The 19321-nt window shown below is 35.0% G+C and overlaps 2 protein-coding genes across 2 annotated transcripts in view; one reads left to right on the top strand and one right to left on the bottom strand.

Moving 5' to 3' along the window:
* The window catches only part of LOC142349778 (UDP-N-acetylglucosamine transferase subunit ALG14-like), a 163451-nt gene extending 160250 nt beyond the window's left edge, over window positions 1-3201 (top strand). Inside the window, exon 3 of the mRNA XM_075401546.1 lies at window positions 2931-3201. Within this exon, the coding sequence (XP_075257661.1) occupies window positions 2931-3113 (183 nt within the window). The 3' untranslated portion in view covers window positions 3114-3201. The remainder of the gene's footprint in view (window positions 1-2930) is intronic.
* The window catches only part of LOC142349625 (uncharacterized), a 343675-nt gene that overhangs the window by 301249 nt on the left and 23105 nt on the right, over window positions 1-19321 (bottom strand). The gene's annotated exons all lie outside the window — the stretch shown is intronic.

Raw genomic sequence — 19321 nt, 5'->3', positions numbered from 1 at the left:
AATATCACGCTCCCTTCAGTTTTACTTTTGAATTATTCATTTAGTCTTACGAATTCGACTGAATTGCGTGCGTGACGCTGTTTTTTGATCTGAGTCAGTTTTTTGTCCGTTCGCGTGAATAGTTGTTGGACCATACGTGACTAACTCAATCTCAAAATGAACGTTCTTTGTCAATCTGATTTTTGCTAACTTCGGTTGAAGGAGATAAGGCTATCTAAGTGTATATCACTGTAAATAAAGGTTATTTGAGGGCAGCTACTATATACAACGCTTCAATTTTCAATTTCTTCTTAAATGACATATCTGCAGAAGTTTATTTTTGGTCTTATTTTTCCATTGCCTTAGAGGCCGAAGGTCTGCGAAGCTATCGCAGACTTTTTCTGACAATCTGCCAGCCGTGTTATATAATTTTTTAATGCGATTTTTCGCTTGACCGATTTTTCGTCAGTTCTGAGGTTGAAGACCCCTCCACCGTTGAACCCCCCTCCACTTTTGCCCTCACTCCCCCGCGCTGTTAACCCCAACCCCACTGTTGCCCACACCATCAGCCCTCGGTTCACCCCCCCCCCCCCCCCCCCGTTTCTAGCCACTGACGAACAACCGCTCGCTATACTATTTTGCACAATTTTTTCAAGGTTTTTGAAAATTTTTGACATTTTGATTTTTATTAGACCTATCCAAGGATCCTCCTATAGGTTTTAATAATAGGTTACTGCAATGTTTCTAGTGGTAATGGAATGGCTTCAACATTTTCGCATTTTTTTGACAAAACGTGCATTTTTTTTTCAAATTTTTGACATTTATTTTTCCTTCTTCAGGTCTTTCCTGACCCAGGGGCCAAAAAACCTCCTAAGGGGTTTGATAATAAGTTACCGACAAAATTTTATTGGCCATGGAATAGTTTTTCAACTTCTTAATGTCAAAATTTTGGCAATTTTTATAGAGCTTGCCTTTTTTGTCGTTTAATAGGTTTTTTCAGCCTCAAGAGCGAAGGAACCTCCAATAGGGTTTGAAAATAGGTTATTGTATAATTTCTAGATGTAATGGAATGTCTTGCAGGATTTTAACATCACGAATTTTAGCATTTTTTTGACAATTTTTGCCATTTTTTTTTCAATTTTTTGACATTTATAGTCATTTTTCAGGTTTTTGGAGCCGCAAGGATCAGAAAACCTCCGTTAGGGTTTGATAATAAGTTATTGGACTTTTTTGTTGGTCATGGATTAATTTTCAACTTTTTGATATCACAAGATTTAGCGACTTTTTCTTTATAAAACTTGCAATTTTGTTCAGGTTTTAGAAATTTTTTAGGTTTCCCTAGCCTCAAGAGCCACGGAACTTCCTCTAGGTTGTGATACTATGTTATACGCAATTTCTTCATGTTTTTGTATTTTTTCCGGAACCAGGGGCCCTGAGACCTCCTCCAAGGTTTGATAATAAGCGGCTGCATAGTTTCTAGAGTTTATGGAATGGTGATCATATTTTTTAAGACTCCAGTTTTAGTAATTTTTGGATACAATTTAATTTTTTTTTCAAATTTTTGGAAGATGTTCCAAGTGTATGGATCTTTAATAGCCATTGAAACTTTCAGGCTTGAAACACGGAAGCTGGATAGTCGCTTGAAAGAATGAAATGGTTCTTAAGATATTAGCATCTTGAATTTTAGCAAGGTTTTTTTTAAAATTTGCATTTTTTCGAAATTTTTTGTCAAAAATTTTTTGTCCTTTTCTGAGTTTAACGATCCTTAATCACCGACGAAACTTTTTATGTCTTGGAGATGGGTTACTTGACAGAACTTTGGAGACAAAAAATTGTTTTGAAGTTTTTTTGCTGCGAAGTTGAAAACTTTTGTTTTTAATTTCGCCTTTTTCAGTTTTTTCTAGTTGGTTTGTTTACTGATGAGGCTAGAGAACTAGAAATTGGAGAGCCGAATACCATAATGCAAATTATTCCTATCTCTTTCTCTCTGTCGGCTAGGGTTTCTTTCCTTCTCTTTCTCGTTCACGTTTTATCCTTCTCACTCGATCTCTCTCTCTCTCTCTCTCTCTTGTGGCGTAATGTCATCATCTCTGATCCTCATTAGCAATGAGTTATAGTAGAAATATTTTTCATCGTAAATGACTTAACAGGCATTTTTAGGAAATCATTGTTAATTGCTCTCAAAAGCAATTTGTAGCAAATTTATTAATCCTGTTTGTCTCTTATGCAATTTTTTGCTTGGCCGAATTTTGTCTGACCCATTTGACTTTCGTCTTCAGAAACGGGATCAAGGGGTAGCGCTCGATTTGTAAAAGGTGCTCTTAGAGCCGTTCAGCCCACTAGTATTCAAATATGCGATTAATAGAAACTCTTAATAACAGACTTACACTTATGGTGTGAAGGGCGGTTCTTAGAAATTGATCTCACACCCCCACCCACCCACCGCCCCCACATTAGTCCCCTCAATCCTTTTTTGCACCACTGCTTCGGTGCACCCCCGCTGCGCTCACCTTACGCGCCCTCAATTAATCTAAAGCTAGCCTCACTAAACCGTGGCTTGCTACTGACGAAGCCAACCGCTCGCCGGTCGTCTGAGAGCAATTCGCCCGACGTTAGTCGGTTATGTTTCCCTTTGATGTTTTCATTCAATAATCGAATTTCAAACTAGCAGTTGGTTTCACAAGCTGTTTTCTTTTGTCATAATTTAGGAGGTAATTTTATGTGCGGCTGTAAAAGGTTCACATCACGCTGATATATTTTGGCATTGGTACTTTTCTGACACCACTTGAGCAATTATGATCTGCTGCAGTATAAGAAGCATGACAGTAACCAACCCTTATTATTTTCATTATTTAAAATCTGCATCTTTGTTTTAATCAAATAAGTTTATCAAGAGCATTTCATATACACATTGTGATTTTATGCAATCAGCTAAGAGTAATGTGTTTCAGGCCAACTTAATCACGCTCAACAGAGTGACAGTTGTGTTCGTGGAGAGTATCTGCAGGACTGAAAGCCTCTCATTATTGGGAAAAATTTTATATAAATTCAATATAGCCGATTTGTTTTTTGTCCAGTGGGAAAAATTGAAACAGATGTATCCAAACTCTATTTTTCTTGGACGAATTGTTTAATTTATTGTAAAATGGTGTATAAATGCTTGTTTTAGAAATCTATGTTGCCATATATTTTATAGAGCTAATTTAAATTTTAAGAGTCTAATCGTTAGAGCAATAGGGTCATGACAAGACCTCAATCACAAATTTGTTCTGACAGTTTTTAATAGCTGCCGTCAGCCTCTCAGCGGCTATTATTTAGGCGCTCTCCTTTTTGCAATTCGAAGAATTTGAATTGTAATGGGGCACTGTCTTTTTTACAATCCAAGAATTGGATTGTATCGGTGCTCTTTTTTGTAAGATGTTTTTACACCTTTTTTCATGACAGCTTTCAAAACGGGACAAACAGGTAAAGCTCAGCGGGCATCAACTTCCATCAGAGGCTCTTAGTCGCATTTAGGAGTTGGAGTCCTTCAAGTGCTTTTAGTGGTAAAGCTACTGGGAAGACCCTAATTCAAAGATGCGTTTTTCGAATTTTTTGTTGGTTTGTAATAGTTGATAAAGGTCTTTTGCAAGACATAAGTACTTTTTGTGATCATTTCAAGAGCTATATGTTTTGGTACTCCAAGTATAAACACGCAAATTTATAACAATTTTGGCAATTTTTTGAAGTTTTTGACAATTTTTGTCATTTTTTGGGTTTTTTCAGCCCTAGGTGTCAAGAAATCTCTAAGTTTTAATAATACAATACTGGATAGTTTCTAGTGGAATTGATTTGGTTTTCAACATGTCAATATCACGAATTTTTGCTTTTGTGATAAAATTTGAAATTTTAAGTCTTCTGAAAATTATTCATATTCCAAGTCTACCAATCTTTATGGGCGAGTGAAACTTTGTAGGCTTAGAATTGGGTTATTGGATAGTTTCTGAAGACAATGAAATGGTTCTGAAGATACTAAAATAACAAATTTTAGCAACGTTTCAAAATTTGCTATTTTTAAATTTTTGAAAATTTTTCATTTGCAACATCCTCTAGGGTAGAAATAGCCTACTGAATAGACAGTAGTGGGCAATGGAATGGTTTTCAGAATTTTAATATCATGATTTCCGTTTTTTTTGTGATATTTTTTTCAAATTTTCTGAATATTGTTATGTTCTGAGTCTATCGATCTTTGTGGGTCAGTGAGACGTTTTTCGGCTTCGAATTGGGCTACTGGAGTTTCTGAAGACAATGGAAATGTTTTGAAGATATTAAAGAATAGAAGATATTGAAGATGTAACGAATTTTATTAACACTTCAATTGTTTTCAAATTTTTAGTTTAAATCGATCTTTGAGTTTATCGATCTTTAAGTGTTATTAATAGCCGCGTCAGCAATTCCAGGCGGCTATTATTGCGCTCCTATTTTTTTTATCGTCTAACAGATTTTTGTTTCGTCTTACCCTGACTTTCTTGACTTTGATGACTTTTCATGACTTTGAGCTTTCAAAACGATCTTTGAGTTTATCGATCTTTAAGTGTTATTAATAGCCGCGTCAGCAATTCCAGGCGGCTATTATTGCACTCCTATTTTTTATCGTCTAACAGATTTTTGTTTCGTCTTACCCTGACTTTCTTGACCTTGATGACTTTTCATGACTTTGAGCTTTCAAAACGATCTTTGAGTTTATCGATCTTTAAGTGTTATTAATAGCCCGTCAGCAATTCCAGACGGCTATTATTGCGCTCCTATTTTTTGTCGTCTAACAGATTTTTGTTTCGTCTTACCCTGACTTTCTTGACTTTGATTACTTTTCATGACTTTGAGCTTTCAAAACGAGATAAAGTTAAAGCTCAGCGGGCATCAAGTTTCATTAGAGGCCCTTAGCCGCGTTTGCTATTCCTTCAAGCACTTAGACTGGTGAAGTTACTGGGAACTTACATCACTTAAAAAATGACTTGTGAAATAACTTAATGAACTTTAAATTTTATGACAATTTACTAGTTAAAGATCAATTGTGTGCATCTAAGTATTGCCAAACGTATTTTCCCTAATTCTTGAGTATTAAAGCGTTTACGGTTTCGAATATTATTTTTGAAAAAGCTCCCTTAGGGTTTTTTCCTTATAGAGCTTATGTGTCTCATGACAAACCGGATCTAACCCAAAAGATCTAATGGTCTATAATAAAGGACTAGTGGTCAATCTGTCTATCTTTTTTTAGTTGCTTCAATTCCATGGAAGGCCAGAAGTGTCTATCGCGGCTATTTTCCGGCAATCTGCCGGCTGTTTTAACTTTTCTAGGTCTTGCAGTGGAGTTTTTGGACAGATCTGAGAGGCAAAAATGGTTTTGAACATATTGATAGTGCGATATTTAGAAACTTTCTATGAATTTTGCTATTTTCTTTTTTCAAAAGTATGTCATTGTTCTCCAGTTTTTCTATCTTTATTGGCCAATAGACTCCTTTCAAGGCTTGTGTGTGGGTTAACGGGGGCATTTTAACGGATAAATTTTAGTCTTCAGGAAAAAATCTGCAAGAGTTTAAGCAATTACTTCTTTGTGTTTAGTTTTTATTTTAACTTCTGAGACTGCTGGTCTTTTTAGCTGACATTGTCAAATTGATCTGCTGGTCAGATATAGTTTTGAGCTTTTCATTCAATTCTTTGGATTGTATTTCAGGACTTGTTGTGCTATGTGTTTTTGTAAGAATTTTGATTGCTCTCGAACGAAGTTCGTAGCAATTATTGTAAACGTGTTGGTCTTCTTTATGCAAATTTTGGACTTGACCGTTTTTGCGCTTTTCTTCTAGAACATTCTTTGACTTCTCAAGTGACTTTATCACGCTTTCGTTTCTTCAATAGCTTGTTGCTAAAATGAAAACCATTGCAGCATAGCAAAAAGTAGGGCCTGATATCCGAGTGGGCAATGCTTATGGTGAGGGATGGGGAGGTCCATGGTTCGAATCCCGGCGTGGTCAAAAATTTTTGCACTCATAAAGAAAAATTTATCTAGACTACAGCCCCTGAATTAAATTGCTTCGCTTTTCGTTCGAGGGCAATTCTTCCGACATTAGCCGATTTATGTTTTCACAGTTTTCATGACATTTCATCTTTTTAAATAAATGGGGCCTAATTTGGGAGTTCCATCTAAACTGATGAGAATGAAGAGTATATAAAGTAAATTGGTCTCATATTAGCGTGAGTGATGCAATGTCCTTTTCTTTCCATTACACAAAGAGATTAGGAGTATGGCATCTAATTCAGTTGACTTGATAAAACTGATCATCACACCTAACCAGAATTTAAAACATAAATCTTCAGATTGAGTTTTTAGCTTTTAAAAAATCTGTTATTTTGTGATATTTGTTTAGTTTCCTGGGTCATTTCACAAGGCATTGCTGATATCAATCTGCAGTAGTGCAGTGCTTTTTGAACTTAACTTCAGAGCTGCTTTACAATATTGCGCGTCAAAATAAATTGTTTGTGACCTTTTTCTCTTAAAACAATCAAACTTGTGCCCAAAAAATTGATACCTGACGTAAACGAAAGATTATTGTTCTGAGGAAAAGAGACCAGGCTATGAAAATGATATGGTTCGCTGAATCGTCTGCTAGGAATTACGGATGAAATTTTTCTGTGAATTTGCCGAAAAACAAAATGATTTTATGCAGAAGCTGCGCATGTCATATGTTGATTTATCGGCTCATTTATGTTAGTTATTTTCTCGCTTAATTCTGCAGCTTCTTAAGCCAATATTATGTAGGTGTTTTGCATAAATTGGATTAGAACACATGAGGAGTGAGGTAATTTACAGTTCTTCACTCGATTGAAAAGGCATCCGTTTTTTCCAACATGAAAACTGTATTACAAGAATTAAATTTTGCAATTAGACTTTGGCGTACCCGTACTACGAAAAAACAACGTTGTAGTACTTGACAATAAACCATTCAAACTGGTAACTGAAAAAAGTTTGCAGGAGAGAAGTTTAATATGGGTACACACTAATAGCGAAAATTGACGAGCAGGTAAAAATTCTTTTGGCTGTAATTCAGATTATATGCTGGACTGTTTGGAATTCGATATCGAAGAGTACTTAATCATGTTTTCCAATTCGCATAAATTTTGAAAGAAAATTTCAGAACTGAGTTTTAATTTTTGTTCAGAAAAATTTGTAACCGTCAAGAAGGCGCGCTACAACAAGATATAACATGGAGGCTCATTAATGCGCGTTCGCACTTGATTTTCCGACCCGAGCTGATCTACATTTTGATTTAATTGTCAAGCAAATGAAGAGCTAGCTAATCAAAAGTTGATCTATGAGTTCAAAGAAGCCCTTGAACACCCAAACTACTAATCGAAATATATAATGCCATGCATCATTAGAGCGCTCACGAGATCTACCATTATTACAGCTACGAGAAAAAACAAAAAAAGCTAAAACGCAACACCATTTTTACGGCAAAAACTCGAAATCTAAATTTAAAAGCGCCTAGTAACAACGTCAAATTACAATCAGACAAAACCCTAACAGAACAAAGTTATTATTTCTTAATTGTAAAACATGGGATTTTTCTTTAATGAGAGTAGGTAATAAATCGAGAAAAAGAAGAACTAATGTGGCGAAAAATAAATCAACCTTTTCTAAACCAAATAACTTCAACCAGTAGTTTTTAACGAACAAAATCCAGACAAAATTACTATAACGTCATTAGGAAACCAATAGGACCTCTCTTTGGTTAGACTAAGCCGTAGAAATGGACTAAAGAAGAGACTGCCGAGTAACTAAAAAATTACAAACATTTTGCGAAAACACAAATTTTGTAGTTAATGAAAATCAGTAGATATCTGAATATTTTTTCTGCAACTGTTATTCATACTATTCCAGTTGAAAATGTACTGCAAGTTTAAATTTGTTCAACGGGCCCTTATTTGAAAATCATTGGGATATGATATTACGCGAATTTGCTAAAACAAGACAAAAAGAAACAAAAGTATTGACCGCTCACAAAATATTCATTACAACTCATTTTGTCCCATAAACAAATTAAAAGTTACGACATAATATCAAAAAACATGTTTAGGTTTGAATTACAAGGAAGCAGATGGCACCTCTCAATGATGAGAAAAAGTAACAAGTTGACAAAGAGAATAACAAAAACTGAAAAACTTTCAAAAAAATTGAAAACATCAGAAAGTTACTTTAAGACCTTAAGCTATTAACTGACTGCATTGAATCAAGTGATTGAATCCTCAATTAGAAATTCATGAGAACTCTCAGCCATTAGAAAAAATTTATGACTACATAAAGAATAAAAAAACACGAAACTTTTGAGAAAACCCGTAGTTTCAAAACCATTAAGTTCAATAGCTTTCAACCGAATTGAAAAAATGCGCAAAGTTCTGCTTCCATGGGAAGGCAATTCTACCTGTCAATCCTAAGTAATCGTAAAATCATCACAATAAGTCCTATGACTATGAAGACGGAAAGAAAAACAGTCAAAAACAAAAAAAATCATTAGAAAAGTGCGAGAGGTGTTGAAGCCAATCAAACCATAAGATTTTCTCTGAAATTGTAATCATGATCAATCGGGCTCCTTCCCAAAGCCAATGGAACTGTCAGAATTAGAATAATACGATAAGATTTCAAAGGGACCCAAAAATAAGATTTCAAAGGGACCCAAAGTAACCAAAACTTTTTTTTTTAAAAAAGTATGAAAACTCGTGGCGTCAAAGTCATAAAACCAATAGTGAGAACAGAAGTCGCCGACCAATTTAATTTCGGTTGCAGTAGAAAGGAAAGTGGTCCTCTCATTATTGAGACTGACTTACAAGTACACAAAATAAGTTTAAGATCGGTTGGTGTTAAAATTTTCTTCGAAAAATTGTTTTGTTTTTTTATTGGCCATTAGCTGTGCACTCAAAGCACCAGATAGGTTTAGTTGATGTTCAGAAGAGAGTTTATTTCAATTTTAGTCAATGAGAGTGCCTTAAGATTACAAAAATTTTTTAAGATCTCAAAAAGAAAATCAACATTTTCAAAATTGCGAAAATTCAGAGTCAAAGCCATAAAAAAATGAGACATTCCTTCAAAACGAACTATTTGTTCTTTGGACATCATTTGAGTGCAAATGGAGTTTGCCTTTAATGGAACTTCGATTAGAAGAGCGACTAGTCTCTAAATGACTCGAAAAAAATTTTAAAAAATATGAAAAGTTTTAAAATAGTTCTCAAATAGAATTCAATTTTGTAAATAGTAAAGTATCCTTTTTATTGCATTTCATCTTTCTGGAACACAAAACTGTTTGAATTTGTAGCGTTAATTGTAATTGTAAATCAATAGTTTGTTTTATAGAGAAAAATCTTGATTTTAACCAAATTTCCCCTAAAAGTGAACAAAATCATGCCAAATATCACATGCTCACTCAAAACTTTAAACCTCGATAACTCATCGAAAAAAAAACGAAATTCAAAAAAAATCTTTTTAGTTTCGAATTCTACGCTGGACCAGCCTTTTATTGATACAGTTCACATTTCTCTACGAAGAATTTATCGATCAACCAAAATTGTTGGAACAGAAAAACCCAGTTGAGTATATAGTTCCCCATCACAAGTAGAGACGGAGCAAAAAACTTTCTAGGTTTTAAAAGTGCTGAGTTAAGGTACAAAAACGAAATATGGAAAATTTGGAAAGCAATCAGTCATGGAATAGAACAAACGTGCTAAAGTTTTAAAAAGAATTGTAGATCAAAACGATATGAAAATGTGAACTAGTTTCATGAATGCATTTGAATCCATTGTTCGCCCAAGGTGATGAAAGATGATGAGAAAAATTTTATTTAAAAGTTTATTTCAATTTTTCCTCAATAAAAATTTTAAATGAAGAAAAGTTCTTAAATATAAAAGATTGGGAGTATTTTAGCTCTGCAAAATATAGTCCTGTTGTCGAGTGTGCAATGCTTGGTCAGTTTGTCCGTTGCAATTATTAACAGTCGTCTTCCGATACAAAACGACTACTGAACTTCTTGCTCCAGTTCAAAAATATTGCGCGGCGAGTTCAAGCGAGGCATCAGTTTGGTTTCCTCAAAAAATTCCAATTAATGGTTTAATAACTAAAAACTCTGAACAATTGGTAATTTGCGGGAAAGCGGATAGGCAGATGCGCTCTACTGTCGTTAAAGGGTGATACGCTTAATTATGAACATCGTCGCGCTAAAATATTTTTGGTTTGGCTTTGAAAATTGCATCAGCTTGAAGTGTTGGCTGTCTGATGGAAACAAATTTCTCCAATAATTATTATAACTCGCCTTTGTCTAAACTGTTTTGCTAGCTCACTCGTTTTTTGCATTTCCTTTTTTGTTTCTACTTTTTTATTCGAATGATTATAATTTTCGAATGATTATAATAAGAGTTTTACCACACTGCAGACGGTGGTTCTGTTTTTTAGTTTTTAGTTGTTGTAAAAATAATTTACACGCCTGCGCTAGTTTCAATGTAATTAAATTGGATGACAAATTAATCAAAATGTGCTGAAAAGGGCCCCTTTTTTTACTAACTTGCTATTGTGAAACCTTATACTGTAAAGTTATGCAGTTGAGTGGCGAATGCGTGTCTACTTTGGTAATGTTGGATTCGAGGTGCGAATCCTCTGTAATTTACGTAGCTTGAGTTTACAACTTTCAAATTTACTGAGAAAGAGTGTTACAAGTGTAACTCTATTTCTAGCGATGTGAAATACCGACTCAATTCCACCAAAAACTATTCCAGTCAAAAACAGGAGAGGTTGACAAGCAACTGAATTTAAGATTAACTGATAAGAGAATGAAAATGGTATTAGCAACAAAAAAGGGGAGTGTGAACATATCTGAATACTTGAGTTTTTAGTCGGAGGTAAAATTTACCTCAGTGAATAACTTAAAAGTCAACGATCGAGCTGAGTGATATAATGATAGCAATTAATTTTCAGATCCTTTGATTTAACTATATCACATATCCGCGACTTTGACAAAAATTTGAATACTGCAAGTTATCAAATTTTAAATATAAGTAACATATTTGCTGGTTAGTATAGATAATAATTTACTGTTACGATTGTTCCCAATAGTTTTAAGTTTGAAACAACAACATGAGATATTGGAAACGCTGTGGCTTTTAATTGATTAAATGTAAATGTCAATGAACAGTATATACATACTAAATTAACGAAACTGAAAAGTTTAAATAGCAAATGTGACACGAATGAAGTTGTTTTGAAAAATGAACAATCGACTAACTTTAACATAAGATTCGCTTTAATTTAGGCTAACATAACATCAAAAGTATAACAAACAAGTGAAAATTTAAGGCATTGACAAATAAGTTAAAATTGCAGGGAATTGAAATTAATTGAACAAAGAAAATGAATTGTTTTGTAAGTGTCTTAAGATGGATTTTCAGCGTCAAATACGCTCATAATGACCTCTCGTTCGTAATCAGCATATTCATATTCCTGATCTGACGCCGTCTTTGAGAGTGGTCAGATTCGTGGATCCAGTGCACTTGCTACTGGAAGCTCAAAGGAAGTTGTAAAGATTCCTCTTTGATTGCTGTCTCGATGAGAGAATTAGTAGTACGTACTCGTTTGGGCATAGGAACTGACTCTTGACCGCTCACGGAACAGACTGAGCTTTCGAATCCATAATAATCCGGAGCTCGACTTTTTCCCTTGCCTTTAAAGTCGTGGGGCTGGAAGTAGACGATGCGGCTGAGGTGTTTGTGGTTGCAGAAGATTTTCGGCTGCGGCTAGTGGAGGGTTGAGTGTTAGATGGTTTCCTCGTGGTAATGGCTTTTAAGATATTGCTGTTCGCTGATGAGACTCCCGAAATATTGTCCACCTGTCGATTACGGATCTTGATGTCGTGTCTGTACTTCGTTTTCAACTCTTTTGAGTGGAAAGCAGTCTTCTCCTCCGTGGTATTATCGTATGGGAGAGGACGTCTTTGTGCGTATTGCCAAAGATCTGTATTGGGTTCGACCTTCGTATCAATTTTTGCTATGTCACTGGTCACTGTTGCGTACTTTCACCTCGGGAACGCCTGGTTCCTTGATTACTGTAATCGTTGGTGAAGTATGTACCACCGTACTCCAAGGAGCCAACGCGTCCCATAGACCTCGAAGGTCTCGTTTCGATCTTTTGAACACCTTCTTAGGCAGTTTCATTGCTAACGATGTTTCAGCTCGTGGTGTCGGGTTGGAGAATTTTGGGTGAAGTATGAAGCGGGATACCGCTTTGTTGTTTTCGCCGTTGTATCGCCGTTGAATGATTTCCCAAATAGATACCTCAAATATTCAACAGACCACTTCTATTAATTCTAGTTCGTTAACACTATAGCGTTCTTAATTTGAATTAGGGAATCGAGACGCAAATGCAACTGTATGCCAACATGTTGGTGAACGCTGTTCTAATGCAGCCCCTAATCCAGACTTAGAAGCATCACATTTGATTCGGGTTTCCGAGTGGGATTTATAAGGTGTGTTTTCTGTAGCGTTTGCTACCTTTTCTTTTGTGTGTTGAAAATCAAATTCACGTTCATTAGTCCAAATGAATTTAGTATTCTTCATAAGAAGTGGGCGGAGTTGATGACGAAGTTGTGATCAATTAGGTATGAATTATTTAAATAGTGCACGGATTCTAAAAATGATCGCAACTGCTTTAAAGTTTTAGGTGCTGTTAAGGTTAATATAGCCGATGTTTTAGTCTCAAGTGGTGCACTTCCAGTTTTAGTAAACTTGTAACCCAACAATTTTATTTCTGTTTTAGCAAAGTGATACTTGGGTAGATTTATTCTCAAGTTATCTACTTATTTAAGACATTTGTAGACTAACTTTAAGTGATCTTCTTTTGATCCTCGACTAACACTATTCCAACTAGAGTATAAACCATTAATTTTGGAATGCTGCCGGCATGTCGTTTAAACCGTAAAATCCAGTAATGAAACGATATGTGCCTGTGCCTTCACCACTAACTAGATTAAAGTTGCAATGGCTGGAGGTTTCCGGGTCTAATTTTAATTGACTGTATGCGTACTTCAAATCCAGTGTTGAAAATTATGCTGTTTCGTGTGATGCATTTGTATTTAAAATTTGTTGTTTCGTTTCATTTAAATTGTCAATATAAGGCATTTAATATTTACTTTTATGAATTTATTTATTCAGTATTTTGGAATCTAGTGCTAGTTTAACAGTTTTGTCCCTCTTAACGGTTATAACAATTGAGTATATAAGATGTTTATCCAAACAACTTTTAATTTTATTATGTGTCTGATCTAACATTTTCTAAGGTTCAGCTTTTACTAAAGGTTGGAGATCTGTAGAAACTCGTCGTCCTTTTTATTTGTCGGGGTGAAATATTTGTAAAAAACAGATTTAATTGTGTGTTTTAGTGATTTAACGATTCTAGAGATGAGACCTGGAAAGTCAAGGGGTATTTGTTTCTTGATTAAGCATTGATTTTGATTGACGTTTAATATTTGTTTTGATTGCGTTAATGAATGTCCAAGTTGTGGAAACAAATCTCGGCCAATTATAGGTCTATAACCGTCTTCGACAACCGTGACTTTGTCATTTGTAGCTGCCAAATTATTGCAGTTCACAGTAGTATTGAATAAACCAATTGTCTTGATTAATTAATTGGAGAATGTTTTGAGGTCGTGGAATTCCGTTGACTGTATCCAGTAGCTTTCTGTACTATTGAGTACTACCGCGTTTGCTAGGTTTTTATATATAATAGTGCAAACGCTCCCCGAATTCACTAATATTTTTGTTCCAGTTTTACCGAATTAATATGCATGTTTACCGGCTCCACGTCCCTGATACTGTCACTATCAGAGATAACAGCTAGGCAGTTGTCGTCGAAGTCGTCATAATCAGATTCATAATTAGCATCAAATATACTATGTTTCTGCGTCATTGCATGAATTTGATTCGCTTGTTCCCCCACCGTTGCAGATATGCCAATGGTAGCAGCTCCAGATGAGGTGTCATCGACATTGTTGACACGTGGTTTTGGCTTCATTTAAACCTTCAATTCTCGACAGACTTTGCAAAGTGGTTTGCGATTCCACAATTTTTGCAATTTTTTCCACGTTCTGATCAGTTCCGGCGATGACTTGCCGACCGAGCGTATCCATAAATAGGGCAAATTGTAGATTTGAAATTAGTCGTTTCCTCGTGACTGCCAAGGTCACAATTCAAGGAGAGTTCTCGAAGGCACCCCTAAAACCTCTCTACTGGCTGCCCTTTGAGTTGCTTTCGTGTTACGAATGCGTAACGGTCAAATTTTATATTCTTTTGTTTAGTGAAGACATTCCACTCTAACCCAGACATCCTTCGTCGAAAGCTGATCAATCTGTACCGTTGGTTCATGGGAACCAAAAATCCGTTGACCCTCCGTGCCAAGACTGAGGAATGTAAGTCAGACAGCTTTGTTTTCACAAAATTTCCACGGTCTAACGCCACACAATATTCCAGCAGCCTCGATTTTCTGACATTTGTTAAGCCATGCATTTTTGAGTTGCTAGTTACGAATTTTACGATCTCTCTCACCTTGGGATGTGCTGTTGTCCACATCTTCTTCATAAATTGGTTCGAGGGGAGAAGTGACTTTGTCCGGTGGTGCTTCTCGTAGTATATCAATCGAAAAGTTTTCTTTTGCGAGTATTGCCAACTTCAGGATTATTCTCCATCGTTCCTATCTCAATGGGGGTTCTGGTGTTGGTCTTTCCAAAACTGGTTCTACCCAGAGAAGGGCTCGTTCTTTTGGGGCTGACTGCGTCATGTGATACCTTACACTGTAAATGTATGCAGTTGAGTAGCGAATGCTTGTCTAATTTTGTAATGTTGGATTCGAGGTGGGAATCCACTGTAATTTATGTAGCTTGAGTTTACAGCTTTCAAATTTACGGAGCAAGAGTGTTACAAGTGTAACTCTACTCTCGCGATGTGGAATACCGTCTCAATTTCACCACAAACTATTCTCAGTAAATATATGCAGTTACTGTAATTGTATGCAGTTGAGTGGCGAATGCTTGTCTACTTTTGTAATGTTAGATTCGAGGTGCGAATCCACTGTAATTTACGTAGCTTGAGTTTACAGCTTTCAAATTTACTGAGCAAGAGTGTTACAAGTGTAACTCTATTTCTAGCGATGTGAAATACCGACTCAATTCCACAACAAACTGTTCTCAGTCCAAAACAGGAGAAGTTGGCAAGCAACTGAAATTAAGATTAACTGATGAGAGTATGAAATTGGTATTATCTACAAAAGTATCTGAATACTTGACTTTTTAGTCGGAGGTAAAACGTACCTCTGTGAATAACTTAAAAGTTAACGATCGAGCTGAATGATATTATGATAGCAATTAATTTAGTACATTTTCAGATCCTTTCATATGACTATATCACAGCTATTTTTCGCTCTGCTACATTTTTCGTGTTTAGCGATAACTTGGGATCTATCCCATTATAGCCCCCCACCAGCTTAGTTGTCAGATAACTTATAGCCCCCGGTCATGGTAATTATACCGTAATGGGGGGCTATAATTTCATGGGGGGATATGATGGGAAAGACCCATAACTTGATACTTGACTCCCACTACAACAATCCTTTACATTGGAATAAGTAATGCTAACACTAATAATACAATTTGATTGAAACAAATAATACAAGTTTTTGCATCAGCCAAACTTCATTGTGTTATTTTGTTCGTTCTAAAAACTGAAAACTACTCATGTCCTCTTATTTGTTTTCTTTTTACTGTGAAAACTTTAATTTTCCTCTTTTACTGTAAATAGGTTAATCAAAAAGCTCTCGTAGCACAAGAAAAAGCTTGCATTGTTTCTGTGTCCACTGGGCGTATCAATATGTCACATGTGTGTCACTTTGTCTGCCACGTTTTCTCTTTTCTTTTACCGCAAACTTTGTTGTGTTGTCTTTGTATCTTACAGACCGAAGATTTTGATTTATAAGCCTGAATGTTAAATTATCTGGACTCTGATCAAATTTTTGCGTTTGCGTTCTCGTCTTACTAAGCTAATTTGGAGAATCGTTTTTGCACTTTTGTTGGACTATATAATTGCTAAAAGCACAGCTCAATTGGAAAAAGTTTGTTCTTGAAACTGACAAAAGTAGAGCATCATGTTGGCCATCAAACAAAGTCAGCAGTTTTTTTGCTTTACTAGTTTCTCAAACTTTTTCGAGAGGGCGGCGTTTCAGCATACATTTCCAAAGTTTGCAACATTACCTAGTGATATTTGCTGTTTGTAAACGAAAAAAAATTTGCCATATTACGCAACTGTTTTTATGTCACAATACGTAACAGCTAGTTGTCGGAGTTAAAATAAAGGCATGATTGGTTACAGCCAGATTGCTTAATTACTTTTGAGTCTTAACGTGAGCCCTCGAGCATATAAGTTTATCTGATTAATCAAAATATCGTTGGTATAAATAATGGCTTATTTTAGGAAGTGAGACGAAATAGATGTGAACTTATTTCTTCAATCGTGGATCTTAATTTCACGCTCCAGTTTGTAAAAATGATTGTACATTTGCGCAGAAACAATCAGACGCTTCTGGTATAAATACTCAGCCATTTCTTAAAATGCAACGCACAATAAATATAAATTTAAATTCAAAAGTTATTGCAGTTTCCATATCTTGGTTTAAAATTTATACGAATTGCGCTAAAATGTAGTTTTTAAGAACTAATAGATGGAAAAGGGCTCGCAATCTTATGCAAATAGGAAACTGGAGCTTCATTATCATCATTTCACTCTAAAACAGTACACCAAAAAATTCTCGAGATGAATTTTGTTTGAAACAATAGTAATTGGAAAAAAAATCCTTGATTTCTGGAACTTGCGACACATTTTACAGACCGGATTCCAGACAAATTCACTAACTAAACATCTGCAAATGAAAAAAAAAAAACAAATAAAGATTTTCGTACCTTTGTTCAACACCCATGGAAGGCTGATAACTAAATAAAGTTCAGAATGTTTTTTTTAGACTTCAGCAGAAAACAATACACGAAATAGAAAATGAAAAAATTAGAAGGAATAAAACCCCCTAAACGGAAAACTGCAAATCCTAAGAGTTTGAACAAAACATAAAAAACAAGCAATATAAAACCAAACGATTTACTAGTGCAAAACAGACCCAGCAGTGCGAAAGTTGACAATTTGAGAATTAAATTTGGATCGAAAGGAGAAAAACATTAAATAAACTTTAGGGTTGCAAAGGAAGTTGGGAAAAGTGCGATTTAAAAATCTTTTCAAAATCGAGGAATAATCAGTCTTCGAATTCTTTCGTTTCTCGTTTTCTAGAAAAATTGAATCTTTTATTGGAAACCTTGATCGGTTCTATGATATCAAAATGACATTACAAGATGCTTAAATATGAACGTTCGCGAAAAGCACAGCCGATAAACAGAGAAAACTTAAAACCTTGCTTTTAATTAGGCATGTTAAATTTTGTTCGAAAAAGTTGCGCTCTTTTTTAACGACTTGTTATTTTTCTTAAAAAATTATTCGGTTGAAATTTAGATTGTAGATTGCATCTAAGAGTCGATGTATGGAGAAGTAACACAATGGTCTGACGAAAACAAGACACGAATTTTACGAAAAAATTTTTTAATTCAACAGAGATGTTCTCGTCAGTTCTGTTTGAAGTCTTGATTTTCTAATTACTATCGTGAAAAAGCGCCCCGACAGTTCATCAGGGCGCCGCAGAGACATACCCTAATCATCACGTGCAAATCTGGCTTATTTAAGTGTATCGTGTTTGTTTTGCAGATGTTAACACAATGAAAATTTCACAACATTGCTAAAAATAGATTTTTTTAAGCAAGTTCGGGCAAAATTATGAAATTGAGCCAGCCGTGTTTGAAAGAAGATCCAAGTTTTAATTGCGTAATAGAGATAACAGCTATACAGCCTTTTTCCGTGCTTTGAAAGGATTTATAAAAATAATAAGATATCTATTTTTTGCAAGGACCGTAACCCTATTCCGCACAGATTGTATCTAGAATTCACAATTAATGTATCCATAATCAGCTGTAGTGCCTAATTTAATGCAGGCTTTTGATTACGCAAAATTGGTTCAAAGCTTCTTAATATACCGTACGGGGCATAGATATAGATTAACCACCATATTTCTAGTTGTTTTGAATTGTAGGTCGAGAAAGATACAGTAATGCAGTAAAATACACTTATGAATGACATCACTCTACACTCCGAAAGCACACATTCAAATAGATAGAGAACGATGGAAAATGCCGAAAATGCAGATAGAGAAAATGCGACTAACTCAACTAGAAATCAAATTCTGTAGCTTAAATGTTTTTACTTTTTGTAATTTCCTTATTTCCATGTTTTTAAAAATTAGAAAAATAGTTGTAAAGAAACATCGAGACACAATAAGAATAATTAGTGAAAGTTTAATTTAATTGAGACAAAAGCTGGCAAATAGACGACAACTGTCAACAGATACTTGTCAATAGAGCCATATCTAGAGGCTCCTATAAATAAACGCAAAATCATTGAACCAACTCAATAGAAAACAATCTAGTTGTTATATGCATTTGGAAACTCATTAGTCAAAATAAGCAGGAAAAAAACTGTAATATTTGCTCATGTGAGAAGATGCCTCTATTGGGTCCTAGTAATTATGGAGGAACAAGAGGAGTTAAGAATATGCCACAGAAAAGTTTTAATTCGTGGAATGAAAATTTCACCGAAAGCCTAGGTTTTTTTTGAAATAGCGGAATAAACCATAGAGCATGGACTGTCCAAAAATTTGTCCCAAAAATTTTTCCCAAAAATCTGTCAATAAATAAGACTTAGTTACTGCTGTCTCATAAAGCTATTGTTTATCATTTCAATTTTTAATGGTTATTCTATGGACAAGCAATTAAAAGGCTAAGCAAATAAATCAATCGATTTCACCACCTAGGTTGGAATGATCTTCTGGTTTGTTTATTTTGTTGCTATTGGTTTATGGATTTTTTTTGATATTTTCCATTCCAAATTTTAGCAATTATATAAATAAGTCAAACTTTTCAAAAAATAAATTTCAGAACAAGAAAGTTTTCTTTGTTTTTGTGCCCTGGATGTTATTATGGGCTTGAAAAACACTCTGAAGCTAGAAAACGGACTCAATATATCCGATTTGATTATTCTAATTAATTGGTTGTTTTATTTAGTTTAAAAAGAACAGTCCCCAATAGATTTTTAGCATTGAGGCATCCCTAATTTTAAGCTGTTCCCATGTTCCGCG

The sequence above is a fragment of the Convolutriloba macropyga genome, chromosome 11 (genome assembly GCF_964194025.1).
Source record: "Convolutriloba macropyga chromosome 11, txConMacr16.3, whole genome shotgun sequence".
Taxonomy (NCBI): Eukaryota; Metazoa; Xenacoelomorpha; order Acoela; family Convolutidae; genus Convolutriloba; species Convolutriloba macropyga.
Note: the sequence above shows the minus strand (reverse complement) of the source record. Positions and strands in the feature narration are given on the sequence as shown.